This window comes from Notamacropus eugenii, chromosome 6 (genome assembly GCF_028372415.1).
Source record: "Notamacropus eugenii isolate mMacEug1 chromosome 6, mMacEug1.pri_v2, whole genome shotgun sequence".
Lineage (NCBI taxonomy): Eukaryota > Metazoa > Chordata > Mammalia > Diprotodontia > Macropodidae > Notamacropus > Notamacropus eugenii.
The window spans coordinates 49826810-49842598 of record NC_092877.1 but is presented as its reverse complement, the minus strand read 5'-3'; the positions used below and the strand labels follow the sequence as shown (position 1 = coordinate 49842598).

Sequence of the window (15789 nt, the reverse complement as noted above, 5' to 3'; positions counted from 1 at the left end):
CTGAATTAACTTGTCTCATACTTGCTGAACCACTTAACTTCAGTTCTGCATGGAGAATTTAAAAGTCTGAATCATCTCTGTGTATGTATTCATCTCATCAAATGGAAAGTGGCATGATTACAGTCAGGAGTACTTGAGATTGTGACCCAGCTTTGATGCTGCTTCTTAGTTGTGCCATCTCAGGCAAGCCATTTCACTTAAGCCTTTATTTTCTGCTCTTTGAAATAGGGGTGGTGCTTCAGGAATCTCAGAATCTGAGAGTTGGAGGGGGCAGGCCCATTGCACAGTCTATCTTGTCCCCACTCAGTGGTTGTAGAGCCACGGAGAGGGAGCCCACCACCGCTAGCGGCAGCCCTCATTGTCAGGAAGTCTCTTCACGTTAAGGCTGAATTGAGTTTTCTCTTTATGGCTCAACTTGTTCTTTTTCTTCAGCAGACCCTCATTTGATAAGGTCCTTCATCTCTGGATGCTGTCCAGTTTATTAGTGTCCAGAATTGTGATGTCCAGAAATAAATACAGTACTCCAGGGTGATGTCTGAAAGCAAACTGCAGTGGAGCTCTCACCTCCCTATTTCTGGAAGCTGGGTCCTCTTAACCCAAAAGCTCTAACTTTTTTGATGGCCAAGTCACTCATTGGCTTGACTCTCCTTGAACTTACAGTTCACTCATGCAGATCTTTTTCAGAACTGTTATCTCATCAGGCCTCCAGATTTGATTTGTTTATACTCAAATACAAGACTTCACATTTATCCCTCGAGTTTCCATGGTACCAGCCCCTTCCACAGTTGCTGGGAGGAAAGCACTTTGTACATCTTGAGCGTTTACAGCAGGTCTGCACAACCTATGGCCCTGATCTGTAAGTGGCCTGTAGGCCACAAGTTTGCAGGCCTGGTTTATAGAAATGTGATTGGTGTTATTGCTGTGGAGTACAGAGCTATGTGAACATCATGATGGATGATAATGTAATGGTTGCTTTTAGGAAAGCCAGTGTAGAGGTGTTTGTAACAGGCCTGTATTTATCCAAGAGGCTTCTGTGGGTTTTGTCCAGACTCCAAAGGGATCAGTGACTTAATGGGGGTGGATGTACCCTGTTGGTGTAATTCCCAGCTCATCCCTTCCACCTTCTTTGCTATTCTTATTCATTGGTAGAATGGTGCCAGACCATCAGTGTCCATGTACTTTAGCAATATTCTCAAATATTCCTGGGGCAGCCAGGTGGTGCAATGAGTAGAGCACCAGTGCAGGAGTCAGGAGGACTCATATCAGACACTTGACACTCACTAGCTGTGTGACCTTGGGCAAGTCACTTAACCCCAGTTGCCTCATCCTGGGTCATCTCCAGTCATCCTGATGAATATCTGGTCACTGGATTCAGATAGCTCTGGAGGACAAGTGAGGCTGGTGACCTGCAAAGCCCTCCCTCACTCAAAACAAAGTCAAGTGCAAGTCATGTCATTATTTCTCTGATGGCGTGGTCTTGTTCGGCAACGAAGGACAAACATACACACAAATATTCCTAGTTCACTTATATAAATAGATTTGATTTCCCTTTGAGACAGGATTCCTGAGAGCTCACCTTCATCCTTACCTATTTTTTCCCCTTTTCTTGAGATTCATATTTACATGTGAATTTTAAACAATTGGTAGAGGTTGAAATATCTTACACCAGCATAATTTGACTTATTTGGAATTTGGGCTTCCTTCAATCCAGTGTTTACTTTTATATTTAAACTACAGAAATGATGTCCTCTGAGATAGATACTGGATCTCTTTCCAGTAGCTGCTCTGAGTGCAAGTATTGTAGGCCAATTGCCTTAAGCTTTTGGTATTTAAGATAGATCAAGATTCCAAAACTGTTCTGTGAGTTAGGTAACAAACTCTTTTTTTTCCCCCAAAGTGTTAGCTAGAATTCTAAAATCATGGGAGTTAGAAATGTTAGACTAATTCCTTAGCCATAGAATTACTACCTTTTAATGACATTAGGATTATTTTTGACCATTTCCTTGGCTATGCTTTTCCATGTCTGATTTGCAGTTTCAAAGGCTGATGATCAAAGAAGTGATTGGTAAATGTTTAATATTTATTGTGCATTGGAGAGTGTTGAAGATTTGCCTAGAAGACCATAAAGATGAATGGTAGCCACAGTGCATTTATAGATGTTTAAAATCGTAGAGTGTTTCTGTCATGTCTTTGTTTGCCTTTTAAATGTTTTATTATTAATCTATTTGGTTGGATATCAGTTTCAGTGAAAACATGCCTCATTCCTGAAATTATGGAAAGATTAGTGTTTGAAGCTCTATAATCTTGAGAAAATTCCAAAGTTTTTGTTGTTTTTAGTGACAGGCAACATGTAGGAGGAGTCAAATCCTGACCCTGACCCTAGCTGCGTGGTCATAGGCAAAAGTACTTGCATTCGCCTCCCTCCCAGGGTGGTTGTTAGGATGGTGAGGTGTTGTTTGTAATGGTCAGTGGGGACCTTGTTCTCACAAGTCACCGGCATGAGTGGTTTAGGGCTGTGAGAGTTGTCTTAGGCGCCACCATGCATGCCTCTTGGCCTGTCAGACCTTATGGTGTGCACAGTGATGCTCTGTCCCATACCTGCCCAACATGGAATTAGCATGGTGCTTACTAAGGCAATAGGGGTCTGTAATTATCTGGAATTGTTGGATGTAGAATAAGAGGAAAATGATTTTTCTCTTTGGTTCCAGATCATAGCATAGTTTGTTGGTAGCTTAGTTACTATTTTAGTGAAATGAGAATTTTAAATATATCAGCCTTATTCAAAATTAAATTCAGCCTCTCTCCCTGCCCCCAAGATTCATTTTTAGGAAGCCTCAAAACTTTAGGAAATTGATTTTGGATAATCTGTTGAGGTGGGTTTGCTCTCTTCATTTTACCAAGGAGAAAATGGAGGGTTGAGAAAGTGAAATGATTTGACTTGCTTATGGGCTGCCAGGGTCAGACCAGGGGTCTGCCCAATCTGTTTTTATCAAATATAGCCAAGTTTAAATTGCCAGATTTCTGTTTTACCACAGAATGTTTTCAGTTTTCTCCATTCTTATAATGAGAGCCAGGGATTATAGTGAAATGTTTGCCTTTTAAAGGAATTGTACAGTATCTGGTCTACATACCAGCTGCATTAATGTTAAGATACGTAAAACTTAAGGACTGGACAAAACTAAGATGCTTAATCTTAATGAAACATTTACTAAATTAACTAGCTCATGTCACCACCTTTCACCCTTAATTTGTGTTTATGATCTAAATCTTCATTCAGAGTCTTAGATTCCCCAAATCCTTTAGCTATTTATTAGCAAAGATTTTTGCTCTTTTTCTTTATCCAGGTAAGGAAATGAAACATCTCTTAATGGCTCATTAACTTGAAAAATACTTGAAAGTATTTCTACAAGTTTTGCCTGGGAACAGGTAGTCTTAATTTCCTTAAGTATTTCTTACAATACTATATTAAGTAAGCATTTTTTCTGTAACCTCAGAGTTCAAGGTCTTAACATGGGACAGAACTTCATATTAACAAACAGTATAAATTTTTCATTGCTCAAGGATGTTTACTTAATAACTGAACCTGTATCTAGAAAGGAAGTCTTAGAACAATACTATCTTCTTTTTGGTTTAATAATAATAAAACACACATACACAAAACAAAACTCAGGATCCAAAAAAAAATCTTGTAAAGGAGGAGGCATGTTAAAATAATCAAACCTTTTTTCTGTCTTGAAAAACATACAAGCCACTCATTTTTTTCAGATGCAGACTGATAGGAAAGAATGAATGTAAAGTCATGGAGGCATTCTAGGGTAATAGTTCAAAATGTTGACGTGAAAAAAAAACAACTTCGTGTTAAAATTCCTTTTTAATATAGTTTTTTTTAAATGAGCATATATATTTCACAAGGTGCACATGAACAACAGTCATAAAATCTACTTATCCACTGAGTTTCTAGAACAGCAAAGCTTGCTCTTTTCCATGCCAAATATCCTCATTTCTCTTCACCCCTCACGGTGTGATCGGACCTTCCCTGTGCCTTTGTCCTCTGCTCCCGTCATGGAGCTTACGCCCCTGATGAACTGAAAATGACGAACTCGATGTTAGCTTACTCCAAGTTTATATATGCTGAAGTAGCTTTATGAATGAGATGACTGTGCTAGATATTGAACATTAAGTATTTGTGAAGTGCCTGCAGAAACACACAAGTAAACCGTGCTGCCCTTCCCTTAAGAAGGTTACAGTTTAGTTAGGAGAGATGGATACACATGGATAAAGATAATGCAATTCCGCATGGAGGTGCATATTAAAATAGTGTACCTGAGGTCTCAAGGAGTCTTTGTGGAAAATGAAGCACTTTTTTTTTTTTTTTTTTTTTTTTTTTTTAGAGATAAGGAGAAAAGCCAGTAGATAGAACTCTCCTCTCTTTAAGGAGGGGGAAGTTAACAGTCTCCAGTATGATATATTTATGTATGGCTTAGTAGATATTTTATGATCCTGCCAATTAATTTACAAAGTTGTGAGTCCTCAGAGTTCATTATGAATTTTTAATCTCAGATAATGTCATTACAGGCAACAATTACATACTTGTTTAATGAGTTTATATAACTTAACATTTTAATTTTTTTGAACACAGAGGTAAAATTAAGTTCATGAAAAATCTATTAACCTTTGACAAATAGAAGGTCAGGATTTTTCAAAATTGAGATTTTACTCCTAAATCTCAGTTAACTCGAGGGTCAGATTTACAGGGCAATAGTGATACTCAGGATTATAGACTTCGAGAGCTCAAAGGGTCCTTGGATGTCACCAGTCCACACCCTTCAGCCACCCAAGTGAGGTGAGTTGCCCAGAGTTGTTCAGGTCAGCTCCATAGAGCCTAGATTGAACTCCCAGGTTCGGATTACGAACTCTCTGCCACTGCTGCCCCTGACCCATCCTGGCTCCATGCCACAGGTCCACTCTGCTCCCTCAGAGCAGTTTCTGATGCATGGCAATGGAGAGAATTTGCTTACCTAGAGTTCTTCCCAGGTGAAATTTCTGAATTGAGCTCCTCCCTTTCCCCAGACTAGCCATGTGGTGTTACTTTGGAACTTTGAGTTCCTTCTGAAGCCTTAATGTGAGCCTGTACCCCTCCCCCCATCTACTGATCTGAGCAGGCTTCCCTTTTCTGATGTCATTGGAGATAAGAGGCAAAGTTGTTTCAGGTGCCCACCCCCACCCCCCATCCACACAAGCTAGAAGAAACGTGAGAGTAGCCTGGGTGTAGGGGAAGAAGGAGGAATAGATTTAAGGGGAAAAGTAGGCATCAGACTGATTCCTATTGAATCAGGTTACAGTTTAGTTAGGAGAGATCTTTAGGACTGCGTCAGGCAGTCCAGTGTTTTGTTTTTAGCTTCACTTTAAGAGACCAGGTACCCAAATAGATATCCAAGAGGTCCAGGTTTTCCTTTTAAAAATTTGTAGCAAAAAAGTTTGCTAAGAAAAGAATTGAGTTGTAAAGCATTTAACTATTTTCTGACACAGTTTTGTGCTCATTTTCTTTCACACCATGTGTAGTTGTGTGGTGTTGAAACCTCTTTCTCTGATTAATTTCAGTACTCATCTCAGGAGCTGAACAAAAGTGGCAGCTTGTTCCCTTTCGAAATCAATGGTAAGTTCTTCTAAAAGCCCTGGCTGCGAGACACTGAGGTAATTGGGGCGCTCAGCAGCCTTTCTGTTGCAAATCAGGTGAAATGGGGGCTGGGACCTGCTGCTGTAGAGTCTGCTGGTTTGAGCTGGCCTTGGGACAATACCACGAATCACTGGTTATTAGTTTTCTGCTTGTGATCTGCTTTGCATAGTAAAAGCTCTTGTAAGATGTTTTTGTTCAATATCATTTGGTATGTCTAAATGCTCTCTTCACATCCCCATTCCCTTTTGAGACTTTCTCTTGAGGTAGCTGTTAGGAAGATGACAGGCATGACTCACATCTTTGGGTGCCATGATCATGTTCTAGCCCCATGTGACAGAGGGTACCGTTTAGTAGACTTTTTTTTTTTTAAAATCTGATTTAAAAGGAATTAAGAATGAAGGAAATACTTGGGAAAGAAATAGATTTTGATTTATTTTTAAATGAAAGGGAGAGAATTCCTGCTGTTTTAACATGTTAGTATGAACACTAACTGGATCTAGTTAGAACACTCAATTAGTTTTGTATCTCGATGTCAGACACATGGTGTCATGTGCTGCTCCAGGAGAAGGAGCCCATCACCTCATCTTGTACGGAGAAAATGAAGCAGTTGTTTTTACTTACATTGTAATTCTTAGATAACCTGAGAACTTCTCAGTATCTAAGTTACTTAATTTTGCTGAATTTAGAAGAGGAGAGATTACACTTGACTCCAATTGGTTTAAATTGTCAGTTTTGCAGCCACACTTGAAAAACTGTTTATGAGAGGGATTTTCTTTTTAATTGTTATCTTCGGTTTGTCAGTAATTTTTACCCATCATTATACAATATTTAAGAACAGTTGTAGATTATGCTGAATGTAGTTGGAAAAATTGGCTTGATATAGGAGTCTGATGTCTGGCCAAATAGCCTCCCTGCCTCCAAGCTAGATGATATTTCTGAAGTTCTTAAAGCTTTTTCTGGTAGTTAGAAATACTAGAGCTATTGTTCTAGAGCTATTGTAAAAGCTTTGTTCAAACAACGAGAAAATTATTTTTACTTTTGAGGACTTCACATGGTATAACAATGTTAGGAGTTAGATGCAATCATTCGTATTAAAATTTTAACTTTCTTTAATAATGGGAAGGAATATTGTTACCTACTATAACATGTTAGTAAGTACACTTTTAGAAAGTTAATACAAAGAATATTTGACTTGTAAACAGAGTAATAAAAATAGGATAACAGCAAAATCTTAGTAAAATTGAACAAAAAAGGAATATATTTTAGGTATCTTAGTTTGTGTTAGATAATTGTTAGCTTAATGAGGAAATAAATACCAGTTGCTCTTCATATCTTTATAAGTGATGATAAATCTAAAAACAGCAGACTTTTGTAGGATTTTAATGAAATTTTTATTATGTATATCCTATGGTTGTCAATTGCTTTTAGCATCAGAATGAAGTCCCATGTAGTTCTGGAATCAGAATATGTGGGTTTTAATCCTAGCCCTGGAGAATTATTGCTTGTATGACCTTGGGCAGGTCACTTAGCTTTCTAGACCTTAGTCTTTTCTGTAAAATAGCTAAATGATGACTTCAGAGGTTTTGTCTAGCTCTAAATCTGTGATTTGTGACTGTTTAAGATATCTAAACTATCGCATGTAACTTTAAGGAAAAATTAATTTTATTTGAAGTAGACTACTTAAAAATAATAGATTTTTATTTCAGTCAACTGAAAATAAGATTGGTTTTATTTCATGGAGCTACTGAAAAACTGATTAATTAATTTCTAGAAGCCTGACCTAAATAGACAGGAAATAACTTATTTTGGAATATATATGTGTTAGTATTTTTAGGAGTAAAAATATTGTCTTGATAGTTAAATGTAGTAAGAAGCCTGAGTTACCTTCTGAAAGACTGTGGTTAAATAAATGTAGGTGGGCTAAATATCTTTTCTGAATTATTTTACAGGTCCGTTGTTGCTTATGTCCTATGTATAGGAATTTTCTAGGTAGCTAATATAGTAAGTTCAGTTCAGAATGGGAATTTCAATGAGTAACTGAAAGCTAATGGGGAGGAGAAGCTTTTTAACTTTTAGTAGAAAGCCCCAGGGCCTGGCCTTGTATTGGTCAATTGCTGAATTCATTTTTGCGGTGGCATCTTTGCACTTGTTTCCTGCTAATTGGCTTTTTCCCCTTGTCCCTCTTCCTTGCTGATCTCTGTCCTTCCCTGTTTCCTTCAGTAGAAGAAAATCCTTGGAAAGTGTTGAATGGAGGATGTCCAATCCGAACTGAAGTGACCAAGGTTTCAGCTTTTCCTTTCCCATCATGCCCATTTAGTTCAGCAAACATGTGTCTTCAGTGGCAGAAAGAATCCCCCAGCCCATCGATGGTGTCGGGATGGATCAGTGAACTCAACCTGAATGAAAACTCTGGGCAGCCGCTGGCCCCGCCTCCCAAGCGACATTGTCGGTCCCTGTCAGAGCCCGATGAGCTGGCTCGCTGCCGGTCACCATGGAAACCTGGCAGTTCCAAGGTCTGGACTCCAGTCTCCAAAAGACGATGCAACAGTGGCGGCAGTGCCACCTTGCAGCGCTGCAACAGTGGTGGCAGCGCCACCCTGCAGAGAAGCACCAGCATCAGCCTGCCCCAGAATGTCCTGTCGCTCCAGAATGTGTTCCCTGTTACTAGCTTCCACACGTCTCCAGTGCCCAGGCCTTCCTCGGCCAGCAGTGGCTTTGTGGACAGCAGTGAGGGCAGCTCCAGTTCCAGCATCCGCTGGAATTCTGCAGGACCTTGTGATTTTAACCCCAGGCGACGCCTCTCTCTCTCCCAGGAGCACATTCCCGAGGCAGGGAACCTCTTGCCTTCAGCTAATAGCACTCCCACGTCCACACCAGAGCTTAGCCGGCGCCAAGGCTTGTTGAGATGCCGCTCACAGCCTTGTGTACTGAACGAAAAGAAAAGCCGGCTAAAGCGCAGACGAGAGGAAGATGTACGATGGAATCGCCCATCTTTAGACTTTTTTAAAATGACACGGGTGAGATTTTTACTTTGTTCAGTAGGGCTTGTAAACCCTTCTGGTGTGTGATGTCATGTCGCATCAGCAGAGGGTCAGCTCTTTAGGTGGCCTATGCAGCTTAGATCTTGTGGGGGGCGGGGGTTCATTCCATTTTTTGAGGTATCTGTTTGATGTTTCTCTTTTGTAGCAGGTCCTTATTTAGTACTTCATGCATTTAGAGAACCCAGATGTTGAAATACTTTCATTTCAGGGTGTTTATAAGTAGTGGTTGTTTACTGATAGATTTAGGTAAGGTTTTGTAATCTGATTGCAAGAAACTGTTAGCCTCCCCCTTCTCTTACGTCTCCGCTGACATGGTTTTTTTTTTAAGTCAATGAGAGATAAGGTTGGTAGGCTTCATTCTGCTCCTTCACGAAGTTCAGTCCTTAGGATCATCCTATTGGGATACACTTTTTGGAGAATCTGGATCTTTGATTTCATTGAGGAAACTCCTGGAAAGTATTTCGGCCAAAGCAGATCAGCAGGTTCATCTGCAATTTATAATCTTAAGAGAGTCACCTGGTACCCAGAGATGAACTTGGCCATGGTGACAACACACATCTTCCTGACTCCAGGTCTGGCCCTCTAGTATACTACATTGCCTCTTCCGTCATCTAATGAACTAAAAACACAATGTTAGCTGATGTCTTGTGCCTGAATCCAAACCAGTAAGTCTGTGGACACCCTCATTTAAGATATGCTACTATGCTGTTAGGAGGTCTTGTTAAGTGTGTTGCTTTAAGTTGGTTATAAGAGGAAATTGTTGAAAAAGAAGAAATTCTAAATTAAGCAAGATTAAAATTATTTTGAAATATTTTTCATTATCTTTGTAAGTAGATAAGATTATGGTAAAAGTCTTTGAACCAAACCTCTCCAAGCACCTGTTTCCTGCTGAGGAAGGGGCTAACTTATCTCAAGTTGTTGGGTCCTTGTTGCTGTATTTTGGATTCTACTGAACATGCCATTGATTGGCTAGAGTGAAGTCTAAAGGATTTGCATCCTACCTACTGAAATCAAGGAATTCATTTAGAACAGAATATTCTGATTTTATTTTTTTCTAGAAAAATACCATTGTAGGTTTGGGTAATACAAGTGCTTTCTTAAAATTTTTTTCTTTTTCTCACACACAGAGTTGCACTAGCCTCAGAACTAGAAGGAGAGAAATAGCTTATTAGACCACAACGGTGGTGATAGGGAATATTAACTTACGATTAGGAACAGAACTTTGGAAAATGATGTGCTGTCTTTAGTACCAACCTTTCAACTTAGCAAAAAACAAAACCCTAGAGTTTTGTAATAAATGTATTTTCCAGAATATAGTGTTAAATTTCTGAATAAATTTTGAGTCTGTTCATCCATGATACTCTCCAAGAGCTCATCTGAAGAGGAGAAAACTTGTATTGAGAATGCTCATGTTCTCAACCTTTCTTTGCCTTTGTAGTTTTGTCTAGCTTCATAATAACTGTTTATCTTGAATGGAAAGGAGTAATTGAACAACCCCTCAGCTATTTATCAATTGTCTACTATATGCCAGGTACTGTGCTAAGCACTAAGATATGAAGACACATAAAATAGTCCCCGTCCTCAAGAAACTGACTGTCTCCTGGGGGTGGAGGATAAAACATTTACACAGACAAATCAGAAATTTCACAAGGAAGACAGCCCTGACAATAGGGGATGAGGAATGGCTTCATAGAGGAGGTGGCCCCTGATCCAAGCCTTGCACGAAAGTGGGGATTCTGAAAGGCCAAGGTGAGGGTGTTCATCCCCTGGGACCCAGAAATGGGGCACAGACACTTATGTATCTGCATACGTAAGTGAGAATTGCCTAGGGGTGTAAGAACTAGAATGGAAAGTTTGCTTAAATTTTTTTCACACTTTAGTTTTGTGAATTTTGATTAATAAATTTTCACAGAGTTATGCACTTTGCCTCTGCATCACGTATGCAGCAGTTTCTGGCTGACACCTTGTAGAGGGAGCCTTGGCCACCTCAGGCAGCCAGTCTGACCTCCATTAGAGGTTGGGTCAAACGGCCGTGCATGCATCAAGACCTCATTCTTTGAATGATCCAAAGGATGTGGCTGCTGAAAGTTTTTAACAGAAAAGTTCAAAAACCAACTAGAGAAATGTAGAGCTCAAGATGCTGGCCATGTTGAATTTTAGGAAAACATATCAGTTGAAAAAAAAATTAAAAACCTTTTAAGTTTATAAGTTTGTAGCATTTACACTTCTGAAGTTGTTATAGCTTCATATTGCTCTAAGACTTTTGTCTGTGTAAGATCCATTTGGCATTTTAAAGCCTTTCACAACTTGGCCCTTTCTTACTTCTCCCCTATTAGCATTCTTGTTGTCTCTCACCCTTGAGGCACCCTCTTTTTGCCATAGTCCTTTGCACTGGGTGTTCCCCATGCCTGGAATCCTCCTCCTTCTCACCTGTGCCTTTAGCTAGGAGACCCTGCTTTCCTTCAGCCCTGCTCAGGTAACCCCTGCTCTCTTGCTGTTAGTACCCTCCACAGAAGCACCTTGCTTATTTATATACATGCACACACATACATATACGTACATAGATATCAAAACATATGTAAACATATTTTATATTAGTATGCAAATCTTGGCACATGCCTTATGTATGGAGCTATATCTCGTTATATCTGTACACATATTTATCCACATTTCACCCATTAGTTAGGATGTAAGTCTCTTGAGAGCAGGGACTGTTTCATTTTTGTTATGGAATCTTTAGTACTTACCACAGTGCTGGATGTTAGCAGTAGTCCTTTTAAATAAATGCTTTTTAATTGATAATTAGCCAGAAAATGTGATTCATGGTAGTAAAAGTAACTAAAAAGGCAGGTTTCAGTCCGATTATAAATATTAATCTTGAATGTTTAACTTCTACAACATATCTGTTGCATGAACTGAAATATATCTGAATTGTTTGCAGAAAAGATGTTATTTCTTCCTTGGGAGGTAATACAAATAGCTCTCTTTATTAAGTATGCCACTGGGTCAACTTTTCTCCTAATTCCTTACTCAGCCTTGCTTCCTGCAGGTCATTCACATAGTGAATAGATTGCAGTGGGGAGTTTGGAATGCTTGTAGAAAGATCTGACAGCATGCTTGGGGCAGACGCACTGCCTGACAGTACTGTGTGGATCCCTGACTTCTCAGGTGACCACATTCTTGTGGCTGCCTTTGTCTTCTCTTTATTTGTGCCTTATCTACACAGTCATTGCTGATTGTGAACTCTGATGGGCAAGGCCCAGTTTGTCCAACATTATGGAAAGACAAGAAATGTTAAGTTTTTTGGATGTTGTTTTTATGGGGATATCTCTGGAGCACCAAAAGACAGTTCTGGCTGTGGAAATTAAGTCCTTTTCTTTGGAAAATCAAGATGATTTCTCTTACTTTTAGCAAATTAGAAGTGTTAATGACGTTGTTAGAAAAATACTATGGAGTTGAATTTAGACTGGGATCAAGTATATCTAACATTTCAATCCGGAAAGATACCATTCTCCCAAAGATGAAATTGAGAAAAAGAATCCAGTAGTCCACACCTAACCTTAATTGTGATGGCTTCAGTATCAATTATGCAAAAGGAGCAAATGATGAATTGTTATTGGAAACCTTGATGTCTAGACTGGATAACCAAGTGTAGGAGATTAAATAGGTTTATTGAAATATTTAGCTAAAGTCTAATGGACCGAATTGCTGAGGCATCATTGTTTTCCAACCCAAGTAGTTTTGTAATGCTTATATTATGATAAATTGAACAAGAAGTATATAAGTGCACCAAATACAAAATAAATTATTTCCTGAAAGATTGTGATTTAAATGGAGCAGACATAATCTCTGAGATGTTTTTTTAGTCCTGAAATTCTATGACTTGGGCAAAAAAAAAAAAGAAAGATACTATATGGTATCTACCTGCCTAGCTTTGGTCTCATTCTCTTTTAGAAATAAAAATAGAGAATATCCCTGGCATAAGGAGGGGCCAAAAAGGCCTGGCTTGGGGAGGTTATGGCCGGGAGAGGGACATTCCTTAATGAAAGGGATTGTTGCCATGGTCCAGAGAGAAAGGACATGAGATTTTTCAAGGGAAAAGAAAAATAGCCAAGTAACCACATTATTTCCTACTAGATCCTGTTCTTCTTATCACTGTCATCCCCATCTCTCTATCTTGTCCATTCTTTTCCTTCTATGCAGGTAGGTAGTTAGGAGAATAACCAAGAACACTGGTTTGGCTGTACTGAAGTACACAAAGTGATTAATAGATGTTTGAGTAAAATTAGTTTCTCTTCGTCTGTCAGTCAGTGCATCATTAGCACATTGTCTAAGTAGACACTAGAATTCAGTCCTAACTTTCAGTTCTGTTTCTGACAGAACCTCCCTGATTGAGGTTTGTTGAATTCTGTAAGTCAGGATATTTTGAGAACTCTCCAGACTGCTCTGTGATCATTTGCATGTCATCTTAAATGGGGTTGTCAAGAGCAGTCATTTGTGTGCAGTAATTTCAGAAAGTAAACTGTTAGATTTTGGGGTGGTGTCTTATAGACAGGACTTAGATGTTTGGTGCAATGCCTTACTACATGCTTTATTCAGATTTTTATTGTGGTACTGTGGTAAAAAGAAACATGGTAACTATAGTAAAATTCAACTTCGTTAAATAATAAAGCTAATAATAAAAATAAGGTTGCATTCACAGCGCCTCAATTTACAATGCCTTTTCTACTTTATGATTTTAAAAGTCTGGAATTCTAAAGAAGTTGGATTTCCTTATTGTTTAATTTCCTTCAGGTTTTTCCATTTGATACCATATTCTTGTATAGAATCGTTACAGATTTATATAAAAATCATAGTTCTAAAAATAAGAACACATAATATGTATCTCATGTGCTCCCATTTATAGTATTCTCTAGTCTGGCTTCTCTGGACTGCCACCAAATATGTATCTCCTTAGCTGAGTTCCAGTGGATCAAAAACTACGCCAATAGCTAATTTTAGAAGAAAGTTTCCTATGATTGGTTGGTGTACTTGGTAGAGTATCTTGATACCATTCATCTCAAATAACTTTTGAAGATATGCTAATTTTCAAAATACATTCTTGTATAAATGAATGAAGCTATCTTTCCCTAGTAACATAGGTTTTAATAATAGCAATAGCTAGCCATTCGTATAGTATTTTAAGGTTTGCAAAGTACTTTACAAATATTCTCTCATTTGGTGCTCACGACACCACTGAGAGGAAGGGGCAGTTATTTTCTCTGTTTTACAGATGAGGAAACTAAGGCTGAGAGGTGAGGCAGTTTGTCTAAGACAACATAATAATTATCTGAGTCAGAATTTGAACGAAATTCAATGTCAACTGCTTCCCAACCCAAGTAAAAGGAAGTTTTTGTTTTAAATGAAAGCATACTAGCTTGAGGACCTAGAATCAGTTTTGGCTGTCCTACTTAGTTGCTTTTTGACCATGAACAAATAGAATCCCCTCTTTGGGGATTTAGTTTTCTCTTTCACTTAATGTGAAAGTATCAATTATCAGCGTCATCTATTAGACTAGATTGACTCCCAGTATGCCTTCTTGCTCTTAATTTGTGACATTATAATCCAAGGACATTTGATTTTGATATTTTAAAGAATTACTTAAGTACTGGTCCTTAGGAGCAGGCATTTGTTCAAACTACTTTGCCGAAAGTAGTCCTGGCAAACTTTCCTGTTCTTGGACAGCTTTTTGAAACCCAAAGATTTCTCATTTCTGCATCTAATAAAAATGTGTAAGGTTCTGGACTAGGAAGTGCTGAGAGGAACCCCAAAATCACATGGTCTCAGACTTCAGAGAGCAATCCCATGGGAGTAAAGTCTTTGTAGTTTGAGTCCATATTAAATACTGAAATCTTACTTGTTCAAGATTTGTTCATAATTTAGTGGCAGAGTAGAGAAACAGACTGCCTTCAGAAAACCTTCATTTTAGCACAGGTGTGTATACAGGTACATTCACAGAAATGATACTCTTAATGATGTAACTAGAATCTGATTTTCTTATAGATGAGGGTTACACTGAGACTTGTTCCTGATCAAGACTGTACGGTGATGGAAAGAGCTCTGATTCTGGCATCGTGACCTGAATACACATTCTGTCCCTGCTGATCAGCTGGCAAATCGCTTAATAATTGCTGAGATATATAAAGTATTTGAAGCTTTGCCCAGTGCTTTATAGACATGAAGGCATTTGATCACCTCTTCTCTGGGCCTCAGTTTTCTCATCTTGAAAAGGGGGGAGTGGGGGATGAACTTAGATGCTCTCTAAGGGCCTCTTTCTATTTAAATCCGATGAGCTTTTTATAGAAACAACTCTTCACTTTGGTAACCTCATCTAGCCCCGTGGCTTTAATTATCCTCTCTATGCATATGCTCCTCAGTCTATATAACATGACTCTGACTTCTTACCTGAGCCTTAGCCCTGAATTCCTAGCTGCCTGCTAGACCTGGAAGTTAGATGGCATAGTAGGCCTGGAGTCAGAAGACCTGAGATAAATTTGAACTTAGACACTTACTAGCTGTGTGACAATGGCAAGTCACTTCTCTTCTGTTTACCTCAGTTTCCTCATTTATAAAATGGGAATTAAAAACACGTTCCACAGTTATTGTGAGGACCAAATGAGGTGATAGCTTTAAAGCACTTAGCACAGGGCCTGGCACCCAGTAGGTGGCATGTAAATACTTATTCCCTGCCCATCCTTTTCCCTTCCCCCTCCATACCAGCACCTCAAACTTAGCTGCTCCAAACCGAACTGGCTTGCCTTCTAGCTTCATTGTTTTTGCTATTGACATCTTCCCAGATTCATTCAGGCTCAAAATCTTTTGAGTCTTCTTTCACCCAATTGCCCACCACCAAACCCTCTCCATTTTTACCTCCAGTGCCTTTGGTGTTGTTCCCTAACTTTCTTCTTAACCCTGCCATCAGCATAGTTCAAGTCCTCTCTTGGCCTCTTGGAATAGTCCCTGACCTGTTTTCTCTACTTCTAGTTTATCTTCCTTTCACATAGCTGCCAAATTAATCATCAGACTCCCTCC

At 39.0% G+C, this 15789-nt stretch overlaps 1 protein-coding gene across 4 annotated transcripts in view; it reads left to right on the top strand.

The window, feature by feature from the left end:
* The window catches only part of FAM53A (family with sequence similarity 53 member A), a 113563-nt gene that overhangs the window by 38828 nt on the left and 58946 nt on the right, over window positions 1–15789 (top strand). For 2 of the 4 annotated variants that reach the window (XM_072619979.1, XM_072619980.1), the window contains 2 exons: window positions 5602–5656; window positions 7901–8694. In XM_072619979.1, coding sequence (XP_072476080.1) covers window positions 5602–5656; window positions 7901–8694 — 849 coding nt within the window. Of the gene's footprint in view, window positions 1–3401; window positions 3427–5601; window positions 5657–7897; window positions 8695–15789 lie in introns of those variants that run through there. The other 2 variants (XM_072619981.1, XM_072619978.1) reach the window with 2 other exon arrangements.